The sequence below is a fragment of the Myripristis murdjan genome, chromosome 11 (genome assembly GCF_902150065.1).
Source record: "Myripristis murdjan chromosome 11, fMyrMur1.1, whole genome shotgun sequence".
Taxonomy (NCBI): Eukaryota; Metazoa; Chordata; class Actinopteri; order Holocentriformes; family Holocentridae; genus Myripristis; species Myripristis murdjan.
In genome coordinates, this window is record NC_043990.1 from 18,517,569 (window position 1) to 18,537,250 (window position 19,682).

The window sequence follows — 19,682 nt, forward strand, 5'->3', positions numbered from 1 at the left end:
AATAAATGGAGAGCCCATATGCCAACTATTGTTTGTTTACCATTTCATTGTTGCTTCTGATTTACAATCTACCTGCAACTCGCGACTGAAAAACAACCAGAATAAACAACCGATCCTCAGAGAATACCTGAATAAATAAATGGTCACATAAAATGACAGCCACAAACAACAGAGAGGACGAGTGTTAACATTCAGGCTCTAGTCATCTGTCAAATGGTCACTTCTGCTTAAAACAGAAGCGATTCTGCGCAGTGCGCGTCTCCATTTCCCATAACGTCATCTGACGTTTACCAGCAGAATTCAGGAAGTGATTCACTTACTGTTGTTTTTGTTCGACTGACCGTCAGCTTCCAGTTTTTTCCGATTTAATTTGTCGTTTTTGCGGGCCGAAATGGCAACGTTTATTTCAGTCCCGTTAAAGAAGTCGTCCGAGGTGGATCTGGTGAAACCGCTGTCGAAATTTGTCACCGCTTCACATCCATCAGGCGAGGAGCAAGCGGAGTATATCCGCGCCGTGGAGGAGTTAAACAAGCTCCGCAAGAACGCGCTGGGGAGGCCGCTAGACAAACACGAGAGCTCCCTGGAGATCCTGCTCAGGTTGGAGGTGTTTTCCTTACATCGCAGCTCAGTCAGCCTACCCTTTGCTAGCCACAGTCTCACCTGTGGAGGTGCCCGCCGAGCCGCTGCCGCACCCAGATGTGTTAGCCTAGCTGCTAACATCGTTGGCTAAAGTTAAGCTAGCGCTACGCTTGGGAGCACTTTCCAGCAAAATAACAACTGCGAGTCACCTTTCATTGTTGGCAGTTTGTTTGGCTTGCCGAGGCAAAACTATTGTATTTAATTGAACCGATGTGCCATACGTAGGTGTACAATGAAGCTATGAGTGTAGACACTTTAGCCGTGCTCCTGTGGCCCTTTAAGTAAGTCACGTAACAAAGTAAAAAACTGTGGCGTTGCTAAATTTAGCGACATCCTCAAACGTTTAACCGCCGTCGCTATCAAGGTTAGCATTACAAACCGTAAACCCAGGAGGAGTTTAACAGTAAATTAGCATGTTTATGTTCAAACTTGAGCCATGGCTACACACCACCAGGGTCCGGAATCATACCACACACTGACACACACACACTCACACACCAACAACCTGAGGCCCGCAGCGCGAGGCCTCCACCCCACTGATACCCACGGGACATGCAGCCAGACAGCTTTTCATATCAGCACACAGCAGTCAGAGATGTTCACGATAAAAGGTGAACTGTGTGTAATGGAAAGTTAAAGTACATACATGCGCATTTCGCTCCAGGTCGTATCTTTACACCTGAGGGTAAAAACACAGTAAAGTCAACGACCTATTTCCCCTGTGGTCCTCTTAGAAATAACACAGGACAGTATAATGCTTAAACACTGAATGCATAACAAATCATGTGTTAGATAAACACTTTTATAAATGTGCTTTTTTTCTTAATAAATGGCCTATGGTGTCATTAGCTCTGGGCCGATAGTTATGGAAAGCACTGTCTCCTGTTAAATAGCCTCTAAAATAATTGGGAGCAGAGTCAAAACTGATGCTGTGAACCAGACTTAACTTCAGCGTGGCCACTCTGTCCTCTACAGTGAGCCATCCATGTTCTTTAAAATGTTGGGCCATCAGGCGAGTGCAGGAGGGGAGTTTCAGCACCACTATGATCAGCTCCTCCTCGGAGGTTTGTCATCTATTGCATAAGTTGTTAGAGATGCTGCTGTGCCAGCTTGTACATGTATAATTAAAGTTGCATTGGGCCAGAGCATTTGCCAGTGTCTTCATGGTAGGTGCATCTAAAAAAATGTATTTCAGAAATAAAAGTTTGTTCTATAATGGACTTTTTAAAAACACATTGTAGCACCTGACACCACACTGTCTAGCTTACAGCCACGATAATACAAATAATCTCTGGTGGTTGTTCCAGTCCCTTGAGCTGAGACGCTGAGAACAGGAGAATTATGGCTTCTATGCCTTGAACCACATAAAATTGCTCCAGTTTTGGCCAGATGTAAAGACAGTTTGTTGCCAATCCAGCAATGGATCCAACAATGCTGAGTCCTCAACATATAAGAAAAGCTGACAGGTGCAGGCTGAGCTCATGTCATTGAGGTAAAGGAGGAACAGAAGTGACCCCGGCACACCCCCCTGAGGTGCTCCGCAGTGTCACTGCTATCAGTGTCACAGTCCCATTCATATCAACAAACAGTGCTCGATCTGAGAGATATGACTGTATCCAGTCCAGAGACTTGTCAGAGAATCCCATAGACCTCAGCTAATATAGTAAAATATTATGGTCCACTGTATTAAAAGTCTGTTAATACCATACCACAAATGTTGCTCTGGTCAGTTTCTTTTCTAATAAATATCCGGAAGGTAGAGTAGGCGTGTCTGGAGAATATGATAGTATTGTGTATCCACTTGTTTCATGAGATAAGCACATTGTCCCATCCTTTCCACCCTGCATTTATAACACATAGGCTACATGAAACTCACAAGCACCTAATGGAGTGAGCTGAATGTGTGTCGTGTTAGCCACTTTGCATAGAGGAACTGTGATGAAAGTGGGATTTTAGATTTGTTAATCAAAGTTCCTCTTTGTTTTCCATGCTCTCTGGACTGTTCCAGGTTAATCACTTTATGGCTCATTAATATACCATAGAGGCTGATATTTGACTATTTTTAGTGACAAAAGAAAACAGGCTGTAGTCTTTATTATTATCTGACCTGATCCTGGTCCATAATGTCACATCGGAAATTGTTCCTATGGTTTTGTGACTTATTAACTAGACATGTTATTTGCAGATGTGACGGGAGCAGTGCACAGACTTTGCTCTCTCTTTTTCTCTCCTTGGTCCCTGTGACTCATGAGGTATTCTTTGTATAGGGTTTGCCTGGATGACATGAATAGCCAGCTATGCACTCTGGGAGGGGACAGCCCCACATTTTCCTGCACCGTGAGCTACTTTCTTGTCGCAGTGCTAAGTGGAGTTGCCTGCCCAGTGCCAAGATACACCTATTACTGAGATGCTGAAAGATAATAGGCTACCAGCTGCTGTAAAATGGCATGAGCCGCTGCTTGCCATTGTAGCTGACAGTCAGGTGTGCAGCACAAACGTCAGCTTTGCCTTCAGCTATAAGTTGCTGGGCCTTCAGGCTGCTTGGCAGCAGTGTGTGAACACTTTGGAGGGAAGAGGAGGAGGCAGGGCTACCATTGCTGAATGTTAGCACTGTAGCTCTTTGGCTCTCTCCTCATGTCCTCTGTTAGCCATTTGCCAGGTAGCCATGGCGACAAGCCCTATCCCTTTCACAGCCAAGCGGACAGACAGCTATTGTGTCACCACAGTAACTATTGTTTGGTCTGGGGTGTTTTTTTTTTCTCCCCTCGGTTTACCAGAAGACAGACCTCATCTCGGCTTTCCTTCGTGCACGTGTGTGTGTGTGTGTGTGTGTGTGTGTGTGTGTGTGTGTGTGTGTGTGTGTGTGTGTGCATCCAAGCATCCCTGAATGGGAAAGCTTTCGCTCTGCTGTAAATGGACAGTTCTAATCTTCACACAATGCCAGTCTTTGTTTATTATATGCTCGTACTCCACTCTCCACTCTCTTCAGACGCAGAAAAAGTCGAGTCGATCAACTGGGAATAGGGGATTCCCTGACTCGACCTTCTGCATGTTGTCATTCCTAATAATAGACTGTTCCACATCACCGGCACAGAGAGTGACAAGGGGAAGAGATGAGCAGCAGTCACCGTTTAGCTGACTGTGTGTGTGTGTGTCTGAGCAGTGCAGTGCAGTGCAGTGTCCTCCCCTGTCCCGTTGTTTTTTCCTGAGTCACTATCTAGTGTCTCTGAAACGACAGAGCTTCCTCAAACCAAAATACCGTTGTTGCATCATACACACAAACACACACCTTATCCCAGTTTCTCTCATTAATTGTGACTGTGTTCTTCATGTTTTTGGTCATGCTTTATTGTTTTATACTATGACATAAACATCACCAATTATATTGTCTGTTGGCATGATTGTGGTTGCCTCCTGAACCCACAAGCACTCCCATTTAGTGTTCAGCTTCAAGATGTGGTGTTTTTTGGATAAGTCATGAATTTGTGCTGTTATATTTTAAAGAAGGACCAAGCAATAATGCTGTTTTATTGCACCGATGTATTAATTTACTTTTTTTTTTTTTTTTTTTCCAAAATTGCAAATCATGAAAGTGGACATTCTGGGAACTAATCATAATATCTGTCACTTGCCAATTAAAAATGTCTTATGTGGAAACAAAGCACAACAATTCACTTTGGATTGAGACTCATTTTCGAAGACCTCTGAGTCTTCCTCTTCCTTTAATCTTGTCCTTTCTTTCTCTTTGCAGATACTATGACCAGCTGTGTGCTATTGAGCCCAAGTTTCCTTTCTCTGAAAACCAGGTAACTGATCAGATAGTAGGGATTTGCAGAAGTGTTTTTCAAAGTTCAACTAAGTGGTGTGCTGTCTGTACAATTAATCAACTCATTGGTCTCAAGAAAGGTCTGTGATGAATTTAAGTTACACTGTGAATAGGTATGAGAATTTTATTTAATTATCTATTTATTTTGCTGTCTTTGTGATGGAAGAATAGCATATGGGGCACAGTTTGCACTGTCCAAATATATTTCAGCTGTGATCATTTAAAATTTTATAGATGAAAGAACTCACACACTGGCCACAAAGGAGCAATTCAGAAATGAAGGCTTACTGATGCAAAAATATAAAGAAAAAAAAAAGATTTATTAACTTAAGGTGCTCAGGTGCAAAAATTGTGATAGAGGAACAAAAAAATGCACAAATAGGAGGAGACAATTTGTTTTTACACCACCTTCAGTTCTCAAACAGTAGGATGCACACATCCGTAATATTATAGAATAATCAAAGAGGAGTTACATGCAGCCAGTCAGAGACCAAACAATGTCTTGATGAAAAAAGCATGAACTGTTTGTTTTTGAGTACGTATTAATTTCTTCTTAAATTAAGAAAAAAAAAGACCTCTCTGGTCTATTTCTTCCTTTAAGTTCATATTGAATGTGGATCTGCAGCCTTGGTCTAGTTTACATTTTCTGCATGGTGATTCTAGACGAATGATGAAACTTAATTTTGGGATCAAAACTAAAAGATCATGAATAGGACGTTGAATAGCATTGCTGCAAGAACTGTGTGCAGTATGTGGTTGCCTTAATCAAAGAGATGATAAAAAAGCAAAATTCGATGTCATCCCCAATATTATTTATTGATTTTATTTTGTGAACCTCAGTGGTTAAAAAAAAAAAACAAAAAACAAAGAAAAAGATTAGTAAATCTAGTCAAGTAGTTAGCTGTTTACCAACCGGTCAACTAATCAGCTTTTCTGGCTCGTCCCATTTAGATCTTGCACATACATCAGACGTATGTACAAGAACTTCAACACAAATCTTACTTCTGTCTCTGCAGCTCTGCCTAACCTTCACATGGAAAGATGCTTTTGATAAAGGATCGCTGTTTGGTGGCTCAGTGAAACTCGGTAAGTGCAGCCTCTTGTTAAGTGCATTTGTGTCCGTGCGTGAGGGAACTGTGCGTGCTCACACACACCTTCTGAAGCAGGAAGTATTAGTGCAGATGATCCATTCAGTGCTTCTCCCCCGCAGGCACATACCTGACACTCCGTCTCCCTCTTTCTCACATGCACACACATTATCAAACACAAAGCAATAGAATTAGTATGCATGCTAACTGTAAGTAGGTTAGAAATTTAAACTATGCCAGCTCTGTGCCTTATTTCAAGGTTACTCTGCACTCAGAAACAAGGCTGACCGGTTCCCTGCACGGGAATCTGTATGTGATTTGTAGGAGTCGACGACTCTGGGATTCTCTCCAGAGCATTCTGTGTGGGAAAAATAGCAAGTTTTGGTCAGAAACAAGAGACCACGCAGCCTGAAGCTGTAGAAAATGTTGGTAGGAGAAAAGGCCAGCAAACCACTGTGTCAGCCAAAAAATGGGAGGTGGGGGGTGGGAGTACTCTCTGGGGGTTAAAAAAAGTTAGTTTCATACCCTGATGTGTATGTGTGTGTTTGTGTGTTACAGCCTTGGCCAGTCTGGGCTATGAGAAGACATGTGTGTTGTTCAACGCAGCAGCTCTGGCAAGTCAGATTGCTTCAGAGCAGAACCTGGACAGCGACGAGGGGCTGAAGGCGGCGGCCAAATACTACCAGGTAGGCCCGGTCAAATGTTGCCAGGTAGGCCCATCGCTCTTATCTTATTATTGCTGTCTCACCTTTTGTTCCTCTCTTGTGTCCCTTGTGTCTGTTTAGCTTGCCAGCGGAGCGTTCGGTCACATCAAAGACACGGTGCTGTCAGCCCTGAACCGGGAGCCCACCATGGACATCTCCCCGGAGACCGTGGGCACCCTCAGCCTCATCATGCTGGCCCAGGCCCAAGAGGTCTTCTTCCTCAAGGCCACCTCAGGTACACACAGACTGGGACCGTGACTGTGTCTCTGATGGTGTGTGTGCACTGTCTTAGACTGTAACTCACAAATGTGTCTGATGCAGTTTGAAGTCGGAAACCCACCAGTCATCCAGAGATCAAGGAAGCAGAGCCCTCTTACTCTGGGGTCTTGATCCAGGGTGGACATCTGTACATAGCAGCTTCAGAGCTAATCTTAGGCACTACCTATTTGAAGCTTATGTAGTGATATAAGCCCCCATTTTAAATATCAGACTTTTATTTGTGTCCAGAGTAAATGTTGCGATATGCATTTTTCTATCATTTGAAAAATTGTTTTATTTAATTTCTGTTTGTTTAAAAAAACTTAAATTCTTGGCACTGCGGTTAGTGGTGGGTTACCTATATAAATAAGAGTTGAACAGATGCACACATTAACAGTAATAGTGTGCACAGTTGATTATGATTAAACGTGACAGTTTTGATGATAATGCAACATTTCATTTAGGAAAATTTTAGGAAATTTTAGGCAAACAATTTAGAATAAAATTTTAAAAATGGGTTTTTCAAAATTTTGGGTTAGAAATTCTATTGAATATCACAATATTTGTACAAGATAGTATCACAGTATTAAATTTTTGATGTCGCCCGAGTCTCCATGACAGCGGTTTAAGCAGGTGCATGTAGTGGCACTAATGTGAAATGAATGTAATGAAAATATTGAAGTGCACATGGAGTACAGCTGAACACTGCGTTGAAAAACACTGCGTGAAGTTCCACTATTTATGCAACATGAGAGCGTTGCCAAACCTCAGTAATCAGCAAAGTGAAGATGGTCTTGTGATGAGTCATTGTGATGCTCGTGCACAACTCGTGATCCTCAGTGTGATTGACACAAAGGGTGCAGGAGTTTAAAAGTGGCTTTTTTACCCAACAGATAAGATGAAAGATGCTGTCATCGCCAAGCTGGCCAATCAGGCAGCAGATTTCTATGGTGACGCCTTCAAGCAATGCCAGTACAAAGAGAATCTGCCTAAGGTATGGGTAGCACACGGACATACACACACACACACACACACACACACACGCACACACACGTGCACAATTACCTAGAAAGAAAGAAACTAGTTAACTTTTTGTTACATTCAAATGCTTGTCACAGTCACAGTTTGTGGTGCATCCGGAGTTTGGATTGTGTGTGGTTGGGTGTCCATGTGTGTCTGATCATGTGTTAATGTGTGTATTGAATGTGTGTGTTTGTGGACAATACATAGGAAGAATGGCACTCGGAGGTGTGGGACTGTCCAAATCACAAGTTCTCTCTGTCCTCATTGGTCCATTTCCATCCTGTTTCCACTCTGATTGGTTTGTTACTATTAAACAGCCGATTGGCCCTTCTCAGCATCCTTGTTGGTTTCTTACCATCTAATAATCTTCCCAAAAGCTCATTGATCTGTCTTCTGCGATGAACCATAACCACAGGCACGCACACACCTTGCACAAGGAATATTTTTTAGTTTGATTAAAAACAACATTAAAGCGAAAAATCAGAGCAATGTATCTGTGGACAAGGTTTTAAATTTAGCTACATTGTCAGAAGTGCTTGCACTTACATTTCTGTTTTCTCATCACATGTGCTGCATAATAGGATCTATTATATAGTTCCCTTCGCTCACTCCCACGAAGTCACTGACACCAACTCCACTGCTGTTAGTTTTTCATTTTCATGAGTCGAGTGGTGGCAAATGTCATGTGCAGACAGGAAATTAGGCGAAGAAAGGAATCCACATCATTGTGTAGAGAGCAACCTCTGACCTCACTTTGAATGCGTGAAATCAGAGAACTGTACATGCACATACTCTCATACACTCACACACACACACACACACACTCAAATATGCAGGCACGCACAGCTGGCTGTCGGACGTTTGATGAAGGTTTAGCAGATGTTGCTGGAAGGTTAAACACTCATGGCCTGTTCTGTTCTCTCTCTCGTTGTCTTCCTTTCTTTCTGCATCCCTCGTTTTGGTGGTGTTGGTTGTGGTTTTGTGTGTGTGTGTATGTGTGTGTTCATGGACTTCTGACTGCTTGTGCTTTGTGATTGGCTTTCGTGACGTCACATGTGATTTGACTTCGCTGGTGTCTGTCTGCCGTTTCGTGGTTTGCCTTGCCATTGTTTTGCGTGTGTGTGTGTGTGTGTGTTTGTGTTTGTATATATATACTTGTTTGTGTGTGTCTGTGTGTTGCTCTGTGGTTGCCTCTCCCTGGTCAGTATTTTTATTTTCAGGAAGTGTTGCCGGTGCTGGCGGCTAAGCACTGCATCATGCAAGCAAACGCCGAGCTGCACCAGAGCGTCCTGGCCAAGACGAAGAAACATTTCGGAGAGGAGATTGCTCGCCTGCAGGTAAACGGCTGTCCTTTTATTGCAGTTTGGAAAAACTGTCTCACCCAAAATCTTGTTTAGAAAAATCAAACCCCCTCAAAACTAAAACATTTTTCCTATCCTCCTTCATTCTCAATCCTTCCAGCATGCAGCAGAGCTGGTGAAGACGGTGGCATCTCGTTATGACGAGTATGTGAGCGTTAAGGACCTCAGTGACAAGATCAATCGAGCCCTAACTGCTGCCAAGAAAGACAACGACTTCATCTACCATGACCGCGTCCCTGAGGTCAAGGACCTGGAGCACATTGGCAAGGCAGCTCTGGTCAAGGCCACAGCCATCACACCGCCAATCAGCCACAAGTTCACAGGTAAAATACAGTGACAGTCACGTTCCGCAATTCTTAAAAAAGGCTGCGCCTTGTTCAGACTGCAGGCTAATCAGATTTCTTCTTCAAAACAGATCCATTAGACTTTCCACACTGTTATTTGCTAGTGATCAGGTCGGATTTGTGTGTCCAGACATCACCAACCTATCTGCATGGGTTGCTGTGGTAAGGACATAGGCGTCAATAACTACATGTGCTGGTGATTCAGTTTTCACCAATGGGGATCTGTTATGTCACCCTCCAAACAATACCGCTGTCAAGTCGACTGTTGTTCTCTGTGTTGTCCTCCAGTAGCAGCATGGATTCTGTTCAGCTGGGCTGAGGTCAGTCTGATGCACATCTGGCACTCTGGTTTGACGTCATCGTCATGGGTCGCAGTGCGAGTGATGCAAAAGACAGTTTGAAATCTGATTTGAGCGGCTGGAGCATCTGAACTGAGACACATCTACAGAAATCTGATAGAAATCTGATTGGAATTGCATTTCAAACCACCTCCAAATGTGGTTTGGAGTTTGCAAAAATCACATTTCATGTGATTTTTGGCTGGCCATACTTTCTTAAATCGGTCTGGATACAATCTGGATACACTAGAAAAACAGATTTTGTCTTGCAGTCTGAACAAAGCTGTAGAAACACCTTGACACACAGGACACAGAACAGGAGCAGTGAGTGACAACAGTGTGCCATAGCCTTTTTCAATGTTTACATCAGAAAATGTTCGTGTGGTCTGTGATTTCATTTCTTGTGCAGCCAAAGCAAAATTGTAATCCACAGTCAATAGCTGCCCAGTCAACTCAATTCAACAATGTTGAATTATCCTGTATCTCACTTACTAACAACATTAAGTGGCATTATATAAAGTCAATGCTTTATATGCACAATAACACTTTTACGGGACATTACAATGGATACAGAAATTGTCTTTATGATCCCTGGCCTCTCCACAGTCTGTGTCAGTCAGTTTAGCTCAGTGAAGGAACTGATCATGCTATGTTCCAGAGATGTTGGAAATTTCAACTTCCTACAAAGAAAAATGTGATGGAACAGCCCTTCAGGTCAGAATTCCTAGTAAGAGACTGAATCCCAAGATATTTCAACCCCAGGTTTTCCAAAACGCCGTTCCCTGACAATATCACTCTTGACTGCACATCTGTGTTCTAAATGCTTGGGTCAAATCAGATTTATCAGCATAGCACATTTAAAAGCAACAGTGAAATGTAAAGTGCCTGTAAATAATATTGTTCTGTGCCATCAGGATTACTGCCATCTCCAAATATCGTTGAACACATGTTGTTGCAAAGGGAAAATAAAATCTTGTGAATATCCATGTTTTTCCCCTCGTCCCTACGGCAACAGCATACTGAGGTTGTAATTAAGACCTACCAGCTGGGAATTTTCTTCTTTGGAGTCTGAATGGGACGTAGTATAAGTTGTTGGCACTTGGCACATCTGAACCTGCTCCCACACCAAACTCATGGTTTGGAGGGTGGAAGATATCAGAGGCCAACTTGCCTGCCACACATGGGCTTTCTTTTTTTTGAACCAGTAATTTTTGCTTCTCATTCACTGTGTTTTTATCTGCAGACCTGTTTGAGAAGATGGTTCCCATGGCGGTGCAGCAGTCCATGAGCATTTACAACCAGAGGAAGGCTGAGACTGTTAACAGACTGGTGGGAACAATGAGGGAGGCCACCAACCTCTGCAACGGGTATGCCGTGTGTGTGTGTGTGTGTGTGTGTGTGTGTGTGTGTTTATCTTCCTGTGAGCATGTCCATTAGTGGTTGTAAGTCCTCCTGCATTTAGGCCATCAAGTCTTTAAAATTAATGACATAATGGCATAACAAATATCAATAAGAGATCAATACCTGGCTTTGCTACTCAGGCTAGTGCCTAAATTAGCAACAAAGCAATTTTACCTCATTGTTTGATGATATTGATAAATGCTTAACAATTTATTCCAGCCCAGAATCAGAAGGGAACAGTATAATTGTTAATATTTGAAACTACAGCAGTTTGATTCCTTTCCCCAGAGCCCTGTGCTTAACAACATCGGCTGAAATTTTCATATTGATATTCAAAGTGAACGGAACTGTGAAAACTTGGCGACCTTAAATGAATAATGCAGATGTTGTTTGACTGTCCATCAGCGTGTTGGCATCCCTGAACCTGCCAGCAGCTCTGGAGGACCTGTCAGGAGACTCAATCCCACAATCCATTGCTGAGAAGGCCAGAGCCATCGTGCAGCAAGGAGGACTGCAGAGCGTCGAGCAGCTGATCAAAGATTTGCCTGATTTACTGACCCGCAACAGAGAGATCCTGGATGAGGTTGGTGTTGGACAGAAATGCAAACATATTTGTGTCACTACACTCTGTAATTTCCTCAACCATTGCTCTAACCCTCACTTTTATTTTCCGTACTTTTTAAAATAAATAAATAACTAAATACAAGAAGGCATTTGGTAGAGCACATACCTCTGTCAACACTGAACACACATTTAACCTGCAAGATGGCTGTTAGAAACACTGACTTATAGTAAAAATAAATAAATAAATAAATAAAGATAGATATAGATAGATATGTATTGTAAATATTGTAGATCAGTGGTTAGAAATGAAAAAAAGGGTTAGGGTTATTTTTAAAAAATTGACTCCATTTGGGAGCACAGGGCATCCAGTTCTGAGCCAAACAGTGGAGAAAAATGACGTAAGACTGGAAAAAGATTAAGCCTGGAGCAGCTGGAGATTGAGGATGCCCCGTCCTTGTGATTTTGTGTTGTTTATGTGATTTAAGATATCACTTGTTTTTTTTGTTTGTTTGTTTTTGTTTTTTTTTTTTTTTTAGACGTTGTAAAACTGTTCCAACACATTTTGTTTACAATTGTATACCTCTGTTCAAGTGTTCAGCTCTTTACAGCACGGGTCTAAAGATACATTTTAAAATATGTTTAAAATATTAGGAAGAGAGGAAGAAAACATATTGATTAATTATTTCTTAATTCAAATTTTGTTATTTTATTGTTAAAATATTTTGAATCTTGAACCCTGTATCATAAATCTAATCGTATTGTGAACTGAGTGAATCATTACACCCCCAGTTGGTACAGAAGAAGAGCGTAAATCATTTAATTACTTTTCCTGCATCTAATTTTGTTCAGATGAAAACTAAAATGTATTCAGAATTATAAAAATTCACAATTCACAAAACGACTTTGTGCTGTCTGTCTTTTGAAGACCGAATCCTCCAAAATGGTCCTCATGTGTACATTGAAACTTGTGATGTACACACACAGCACCACCAGAGCGACTGAATCTCTACAAATGACCAAGTCCAACTGTGTGTGTCTCTTTTTAGGGTGCTGATTGACAAGTGATTGTCATATGCATACTCAAGTGTGTGTGTGTGTGTGTCTGTGTGTTTACCCATCAGTCTCTGAAGATGCTGGATGATGAAGAGACAACAGACAGCGATTTGAGAGCCAAATTCAACCAACGCTGGAACAGAACCCCCTCTGGGGACCTGTATAAGCCGCTGCGCGCCGGTACACATATGCACACACACACACACACACACACACACACACACACTCACTCAGGTTTACTTTTTTTCGTTTGTTCCTCAAGTGTTTTCATCAGTCTGCAGATTATTATGCATTCAGCTGGGATCCATAAAGATGGAAATCTCATACATTTGAATACATCTCCTGCTTCCTTTGCTGTCACCCTCCGCTCCCTTCTTTCCACCCCTCTGCTTCCCTGCAGAGGGCGCCAACTTCCGCAGTGTGTTGGACAAGGCGGTCCATGCAGACCAGGTGGTGAGAGAGCGCTACAACACCCACTGTGACATGATCGCCCTGCTGTGCAAACCAGAGAACGAGCTCAACGCTGCCATCCCCTCCGCCAACCCAACCAAAACACTGCAGGGCAGCGAGGTCAGTCCACACGCCTGTGTTTTTATAACTGCCTGTGTCTGCCTCTCCGTCAGGCTGTATATCTCCGGTTTTGTGTGTGTGTGTGTGTGTGTGTGTGTGTGTGTGTGTGTGTGTGTGTGTGTGTGTGTGTGTGTGTGTGTGTGTGTGTGTGTGTGTGTGTGTGTGTGTGTGTGTGTGTGTGTGTGTGTGTGTGGGGAAAGTTATTGTAAAGCTAGGTTTTTCATCTCGAAGCACTTTGTGTGCCACATAAACTCTGTATCCTAGAGTAAAGAATCACCTGCGGGTAGTGTGTGCTTTGTGGCGCTGTCCCTCCTCCCCCCCGGTAGCACCATTTTTCATTTTGTTTGCTGAGTTTGCATTGTGTTTCACTGGGGAACTTAAATCACCAGGCAAGCAGAACTGGGAGAGTTGCAAAGAGGAAAGGTATGGCTCTCTGGACTCTCTCTGGAAAGTCCTCAAAGCGACAGAAGCAACTTTGTGTGAATGTCAGTGTGCGTCTGTCTTCAACACAGGAATTTGTGGCGCTCTGGTGCCTCAGTGTGTGTCTCTCTCCTCGTGCAGGTAGTGAACGTGCTGCGTTCCCAGCTCACCCAGCTGGATGAGGTGAAGAAGGAGAGGGAGTCCCTGGAGTCCGAGATTAAGGCCGTGACCTTTGACATGACCGCCAGCTTCCTGACGGCGCTCGCCCAGGACGGGGCCATCAACGAGGAGCAGCTGTCACTCAGCCAGCTCGACCAAGCGTACGGAGGCTACAACCAGAGGGTGCAGGCCAGCCTCCGCAGACAGGAAGAGTTGCTGGCACAAGTACAGGTATAATTACACACACACACATACGCAGTGAAAAACACTGATACAAATCCAAAGCACTGATTGTACTCATGAGTCAACTAAGAATTATAATATCTTCCATCATTTAAAAAAAATCACAGGAGATTCAAGCCATTTTTTGCCCTTTGATTGGCAAACCTCATTATTATACTTTGCTGCTATCTGCCACAACAAGCTTTTTCCCCGTTTTTCTGTTTTACAATCTGCTTCCTAAGATGCCAATGCTATGTCCTGGAAAGCTACACAAACACACACTTAGACGTGATCCAACTGGAGGTTCACCTTTTTCTACCTATGATCTTCTCGCAGACGTCCCACCAGGAGTTCAGCAGCCTGAAACAGTCCAACACGGAGGCCAACGAGAGGGAGGAGGTCCTGAAGAAGCTGGCTTCAGCACACGACAGCTACGTTGAGATCAGCAACAACCTGCGCGAAGGCACCAAGGTACTCACTCAGCACAACAGCGGCACACAAGTCTCAGCAAGGAAGAGGTCCACTGCAGCGCTGCGCATCTTCTCTGAAAACTTTACTTTTTATTCGTTTTTGTGCTTCAAGGTGAGTCGCAAGCCAGGTAATTTGTTTTTGTCGTTTTTTTTTTTTTTTTTTGCTTCTCCCCTATTCAGTTCTACAACGACTTGACAGAGATCCTGCTCAAGTTCCAGAACAAGTGCAGCGACATCGTTTTTGCTCGCAAGACAGAGCGGGATGAGCTGCTTAAGTATGTACTTTCACATTTATGTTGTTTTTTTTCCTTGAGTAGTTGATGTGACAGATCACATTAGCCAGCTGGAAGGTAAGAGTAACAGTAAGCCAGTAAGCAGTTTTTCTTTGAGGATTTTATTAATAGAAAGGGGGGTGTAATGTGGTCCAATTTCAGCATCAGCTGCATTAGTTGTTGCAGTTTAGTAACAGCTTTTATTTAGATGTTCAGAATGTGATGCACAGACAGCTGTGGTGTGATGCAGCTGTGCATCATCAGCCAGCAAGGACAGATGATAAGTTTTGATTGTTTTTTACTTGTTGGGGGGACAAAATGTGTGAATGGAAACCAAACAGCTGCAGTAAGGGCACTGGTTGCGACGCTCACACCCTGTTGTGGTTGTGTCTTCCAGGGAGCTACAGCAGAGCATTGCACGGGAGCCCAGCGCTCCATCTTTTAGCGTTCCCGCCTATCAGAGCAATCCTACTCCCACTGCCGCCGGCCCAACCCCTGCACCCAGGACTGTGTTTGTGAGTAGCCACCCAGTCACTGCAGGGACACAGCAAACACCGTTCAGGTAGATGTGATGTAAAGCTGGCGGTTGTATCCTGACCTGCCTGTTCTGTGTCTCTCTCTGCCCAGCAGCCCCAGCAGCAACCACAAGCCAAGCCGCAGCCCCCAGCCAGGCCTCCTCCTCCCAACATGACACCCCAGGCAGCCTCTACCACGCCCACCAACCCACCACCCCACGCCCCTCCCGCCAGTAACCCCCCACCTGTGACCCCACCCACTCAGGCCCAGGGACCACCTTACCCCACCTACCAGGGCTACCCAGGGTGAATTTCCTGCGTTCTGTTTTAAATTCTGTATTATTCTGTATTTGGCACATATCGCTCTATATAGTGAGGTCAGGATGGGGTAAACAGACCCCAAACAGGATCATTTCTGGATTACTTAAGCTGTGTTTTGACCACAGGAACTTTCCCCAGGGACTTAGGGAACCTTTTAAGGAACTCCATTTCCACCACAGGGACCAGGGTCTAAATTAAGATCCAGGGACATTATTTTACCCCACAAAGAGTACCTGCTTGGATAGTGGTACTTTCCAAAAGTACAGGAACTTTGGGGTGGGGCTTGCAGCACTGAACATTTCTGATTGGTCGATACTCAAAGCTTTTTATTTCAGCTGCCATTTTTCCGCAGCAGTTCCGCAGTTTCTTGTTCGTTGTGCTTCAACACATCAACTGTGGGAAGCAATCACTGAAAGAAGGGAACATGCAGAGGTACTGCCTGCATATCTCCCCTTCTCCAGTGCTCGGACAAACACCCGTCACTTTTTAATACATAAGACTAATTTACCTAATCTTTACGGGTCTTTAGACCACGGTGGAAACGCAGAAACAACAGGATGAAGGAAGCTAATTAGTCCCTTGAAAAGTAAACACAGCTTTATTTTCTGGTAACTTACCTCAGCTAATTAGATTTGATCTTATGCCGGACCTGCTTTAATCATCAATTTACCAATTAACCTATTATTGCTAGGGACAGCTGAGTCATTCAGGGCTCTGAAAACTGTCATTTTCTGTCTTGGTACTAGGACTGGGCAATATTTCTATATCATTATGAAATGAGACTAAATATCATCTAGGATTTTGGCTATCAGTAATCATTATGTGGCATACGTCTTTTCCTGGTTTTAAAGGGTACATTACAGTAAAGGGAAGCATTTTTTTTACATATTAGACTGTTCTAGCTGTTCTGTTATTTCCCTCTATGTGCTTAGTCATCCTATCCAAATCACTAATGATTGTTTATCAAAAATTGTGTGTGCAAAGTCACCCCTACAGTATCATCGCATTATAGATGTGTGCGTATTTGGTCAAAGATAGTGTGATATTTCATCTTTTCCCAGTCCTAGTTGGTATACGCTTTTTTGGTAGAAATCACCTCTAAAATTGTTTTTATTGCTCACTCACATTCCCGTGTCTCCTCTGTGCAGGTACTACCAGATGCCGATGGGCTACAACCCCTATGCTTACGGCCAGTACAGCATGCCCTACATGTCCTACCAGCCCACTCCAGGACAGGGGGGCTACCCTGGTGCCCCCCCAGCCGGACAGCCCTACCCTGGCTACCCACAGCAGCCCCCCCAGCAGCAGCCCTACTACCCCCAGCAATAACTCCCTCTCTCTCCACCCCATCCTCCCATTCCTCTTCTCTTAACACCAAATGGAAAAAAGTAATAGCCCCAGCAATAACAGTAATTCCATCAAACCCCCTCTTCTTCCTCTGTTTTGCTCTGTAACAGCAGCCATATAAACCAGAGTGAAGGGTGACCTCAAAGCTGCTTTGCACTTCTTCCTAATCCCTCCTCCACTCCCTCGCCTTCCGTCATCCCTTGTTCCATGTTTAACCCACGCTTTCCTTCATCTCTCCCTCCCTTCTCGTCCATGCTCACATTTTGCACTTCGGCTTTCTAACGGCACTCATCCACCTCTCCCCCTCCCATCTTCCCTTATTTGCCCATGCACTAACTCCCTCGTCCCGCCTGTATCTGTATGTTTTTTTTTTCTTTTTTCTTTTTTGGGCTCCTCTTTTAATGATTTTGTTGATTCTCTAATTTAAATCCTAACCCGCTTGCCATTTATAACTGACTTCTCTGTCTGGGCTGGACTGCTATATAACACTAGTGGAGCCGCACGGGACTCTGGGATACCGGCTCTCGGACGGGGTGTGGCCTGTAGGCATGTTTTTCTGATTTGGGAGTGTGTGGGTGATCATTATCAGCAACGCCACTGAAGGGAGGACACACCGCCACCTCCTCACCCCTCTCCCAACCAAGCAACCCCCTAGTGCTTCTATATCAACTATATTCCTATTTTTGTAATGAATACTGATGCATCGCCGATGTATAAACTTCTAAAAAAAAAAATACAAAAAAACCCTGAATGGCCTGTAGGTTTTCTAATGTAGATGACGACTGTTGAGAGATCCACTCCCTTCTCTCTCTCTTTTCTCTCTGTCTTCTCTCTCTTGCTCTCACCCAGGGAATGTCGATATATTTCTGTCTTACAATCAGAGGCTGTACAAGTGGAAGAAATGGTTATATAAATATATAAATAAGACTCTGTATGTGGTTAACCAAGACACTCTGTGTGCCGCACTCTCATGCTCTTTGTGTTGTTTTTATTTTATTTTCTCAGTTCTAATGTGATTAAAAGAAAGTCTGTATATCAGCAGCATTTTCTCTTGTCTTTTAACTGTCTGTTTGTGTATGTGTGTGTGTGTGTCTGTGTCAAGTATGTGTCTACGGTGATTCCTGAACTAGCCAGAAGGGGGCAGTCATGTAGCTCCGAGGCAGAGCAGCAGCCTTATGGTTCACCTGAGACCCTGCCGTTGTTCTTCCCCACAGCCAATCAGGGACAGAGTTGTTCAGTCCCACCAATCGGACGCCTTTTGACCTCCTGAGCATGGGGCGCAGATCCATTTAGATGACATGCAAATTCTGCTCCGGCGAGGTCATGATCTCATCCAATCATATTTCCCCGCAGGTGATTTCTCCACAGACAGATTTCATCCCCAGATATTTATTCAGTGTCAGGAGACGCTAATGATTTCACATATCTCCTCCCTCTGTATATATGTGTGTGTGTGTTAGTGTGTGTGTGTGTGGCAGAGAGGCAGATGGCAACGCAGTGTGATGTCTGGAAGGATGCATGGAGATGTTGGCAGAGAGCTGCTGGTCCCCTGCCTGCATCCATCACTCCACCTCTCTCCATTTTCCCCTCTCTTCTCTCCGTCTCATCTGTCTCTTAGACTTCATATCGGCTCCACTCTTTAAAAAGAACCCGGCCATATTTCACTTCATTTCATTTTCCCTCAGTGCTCTCGTCCTTTGTTTTGTTGTTTTTTTCTCCCTCTCTCGCTTTATCATATTTTCCCTCGCTCCTGAGTGCTTCCTGTGCACCACCTGTCTTTCTATCCTCAGCTGATATCTCTTCAGTTTTTTCCCTCCCTTGGCTCGTCTGTCTTTTGCTTACCATCCGTCTGTCCCTGCTGTCCAAGCCACAAATCGTTGGCAGTGAGTTGTCTTCACTGGTCAACGTCTCTTGGCTCATAAATGTCTCATAACATCACGTCAGTCTCTGGTGTGTGTGTGTGTGTGTGTGTGTGCTTGTTGGAGAGTGAAACTCGAAGGGAAAAAGAAACACAATTTTTAATCAGATCTAACAGCTCATATCTCCTAGTGGAAGCGACAGAGCACACGCACACTGCCAACTCTCGCTTTCTCTTTCGCTTTCTATAGCATACCGTCGCTGTCAAAGCCAATTGTACCACTGAATGTGTTTATCAAAGGTGTCTGTGCGTCTCAGGCACTTAATTTTAACAAGGCGTGCTCCACCGGAGGAGTGTCATATTTTAATTGGACTGAAAGAGAATAAAGGCAGCGAACAGAGCACTGTGGTGACAGGTATTAATTACCTTCCGCCTAATGGCTCACAAACTCAGCACTCTGCCGTACTGGTGCTCACACTATTCTTACACCCCCGCTCTTTTCTTTTCTCTCCTCACTTCATTGTGCGTGTGTGTGTGTGCGTGTGTCTGCAGCATGGACCCGACCAAAAAACTGTTTCTTTGAGTTTATCAAGTGAGAATGAATATCCTCGAATATATCTGCATATAATGGTTTCTATTCATGGTATCATTGAAACATTAACACAATCCATCTCTGGGATCCAGTGTAGATTTCCTCCTCTTGTTAAGTGAACAGCGACTGTGAAAATCTTAAATAATGAGCATGGCACTGTGCTGGAAAAGCTCATTTTTTTGGTGCCGATTTAATCAGTTTATGACTAAACAATTGCCAGGCCAAATATTGGATGATGATATTGCCACAGTGTTATAGCGCTGTGGCCCCTGGTATATATGTTTTTCCGCTCCATAGAGAGATGCCTGAAATAGCAGTGAATGACGGGTGTAGAGAT

The 19,682-nt window shown here is 43.8% G+C and overlaps 1 protein-coding gene across 4 annotated transcripts; it reads left to right on the forward strand.

The window, feature by feature from the left end:
• The first annotated feature begins 274 nt into the window (after positions 1-274).
• On the forward strand, positions 275-17,933 carry pdcd6ip (programmed cell death 6 interacting protein). Of its 4 annotated transcripts, none has more exons than XM_030064484.1 (18): positions 275-597; positions 4,391-4,445; positions 5,482-5,551; positions 6,112-6,239; positions 6,339-6,492; positions 7,409-7,509; positions 8,744-8,875; positions 9,000-9,222; positions 10,825-10,948; positions 11,388-11,565; positions 12,668-12,779; positions 13,000-13,169; positions 13,731-13,979; positions 14,307-14,441; positions 14,621-14,715; positions 15,110-15,227; positions 15,340-15,533; positions 16,697-17,933. In XM_030064484.1, the coding sequence occupies exons 1-18, from the start codon at positions 392-394 to the stop codon at positions 16,875-16,877; spliced, it is 2,625 nt and encodes an 874-aa protein (XP_029920344.1). In that variant the 5' UTR covers positions 275-391; the 3' UTR covers positions 16,878-17,933. The 4 variants fall into 4 exon arrangements, with proteins under 4 accessions (XP_029920344.1, XP_029920346.1, XP_029920347.1 ...); XM_030064486.1 differs by having other exon boundaries at positions 15,343-15,533; XM_030064487.1 differs by having other exon boundaries at positions 8,759-8,875.
• Positions 17,934-19,682: the final 1,749 nt, after the last annotated feature.

What these genes read in the sequence shown, in the direction of transcription:
- pdcd6ip (XM_030064484.1), top strand. Translation starts at nt 392, where the DNA reads ATGGCAACGTTTATTTCAGTCCCGTTAAAGAAGTCGTCCGAGGTGGAT. An exon ending in TCCCTGGAGATCCTGCTCAG is followed by an intron (nt 598 to 4,390) that starts GTTGGAGGTGTT and finishes TTCTCTTTGCAG; the next exon opens with ATACTATGACCAGCTGTGTG. An exon ending in ACAGAGAGATCCTGGATGAG is followed by an intron (nt 11,566 to 12,667) that starts GTTGGTGTTGGA and finishes TTTACCCATCAG; the next exon opens with TCTCTGAAGATGCTGGATGA.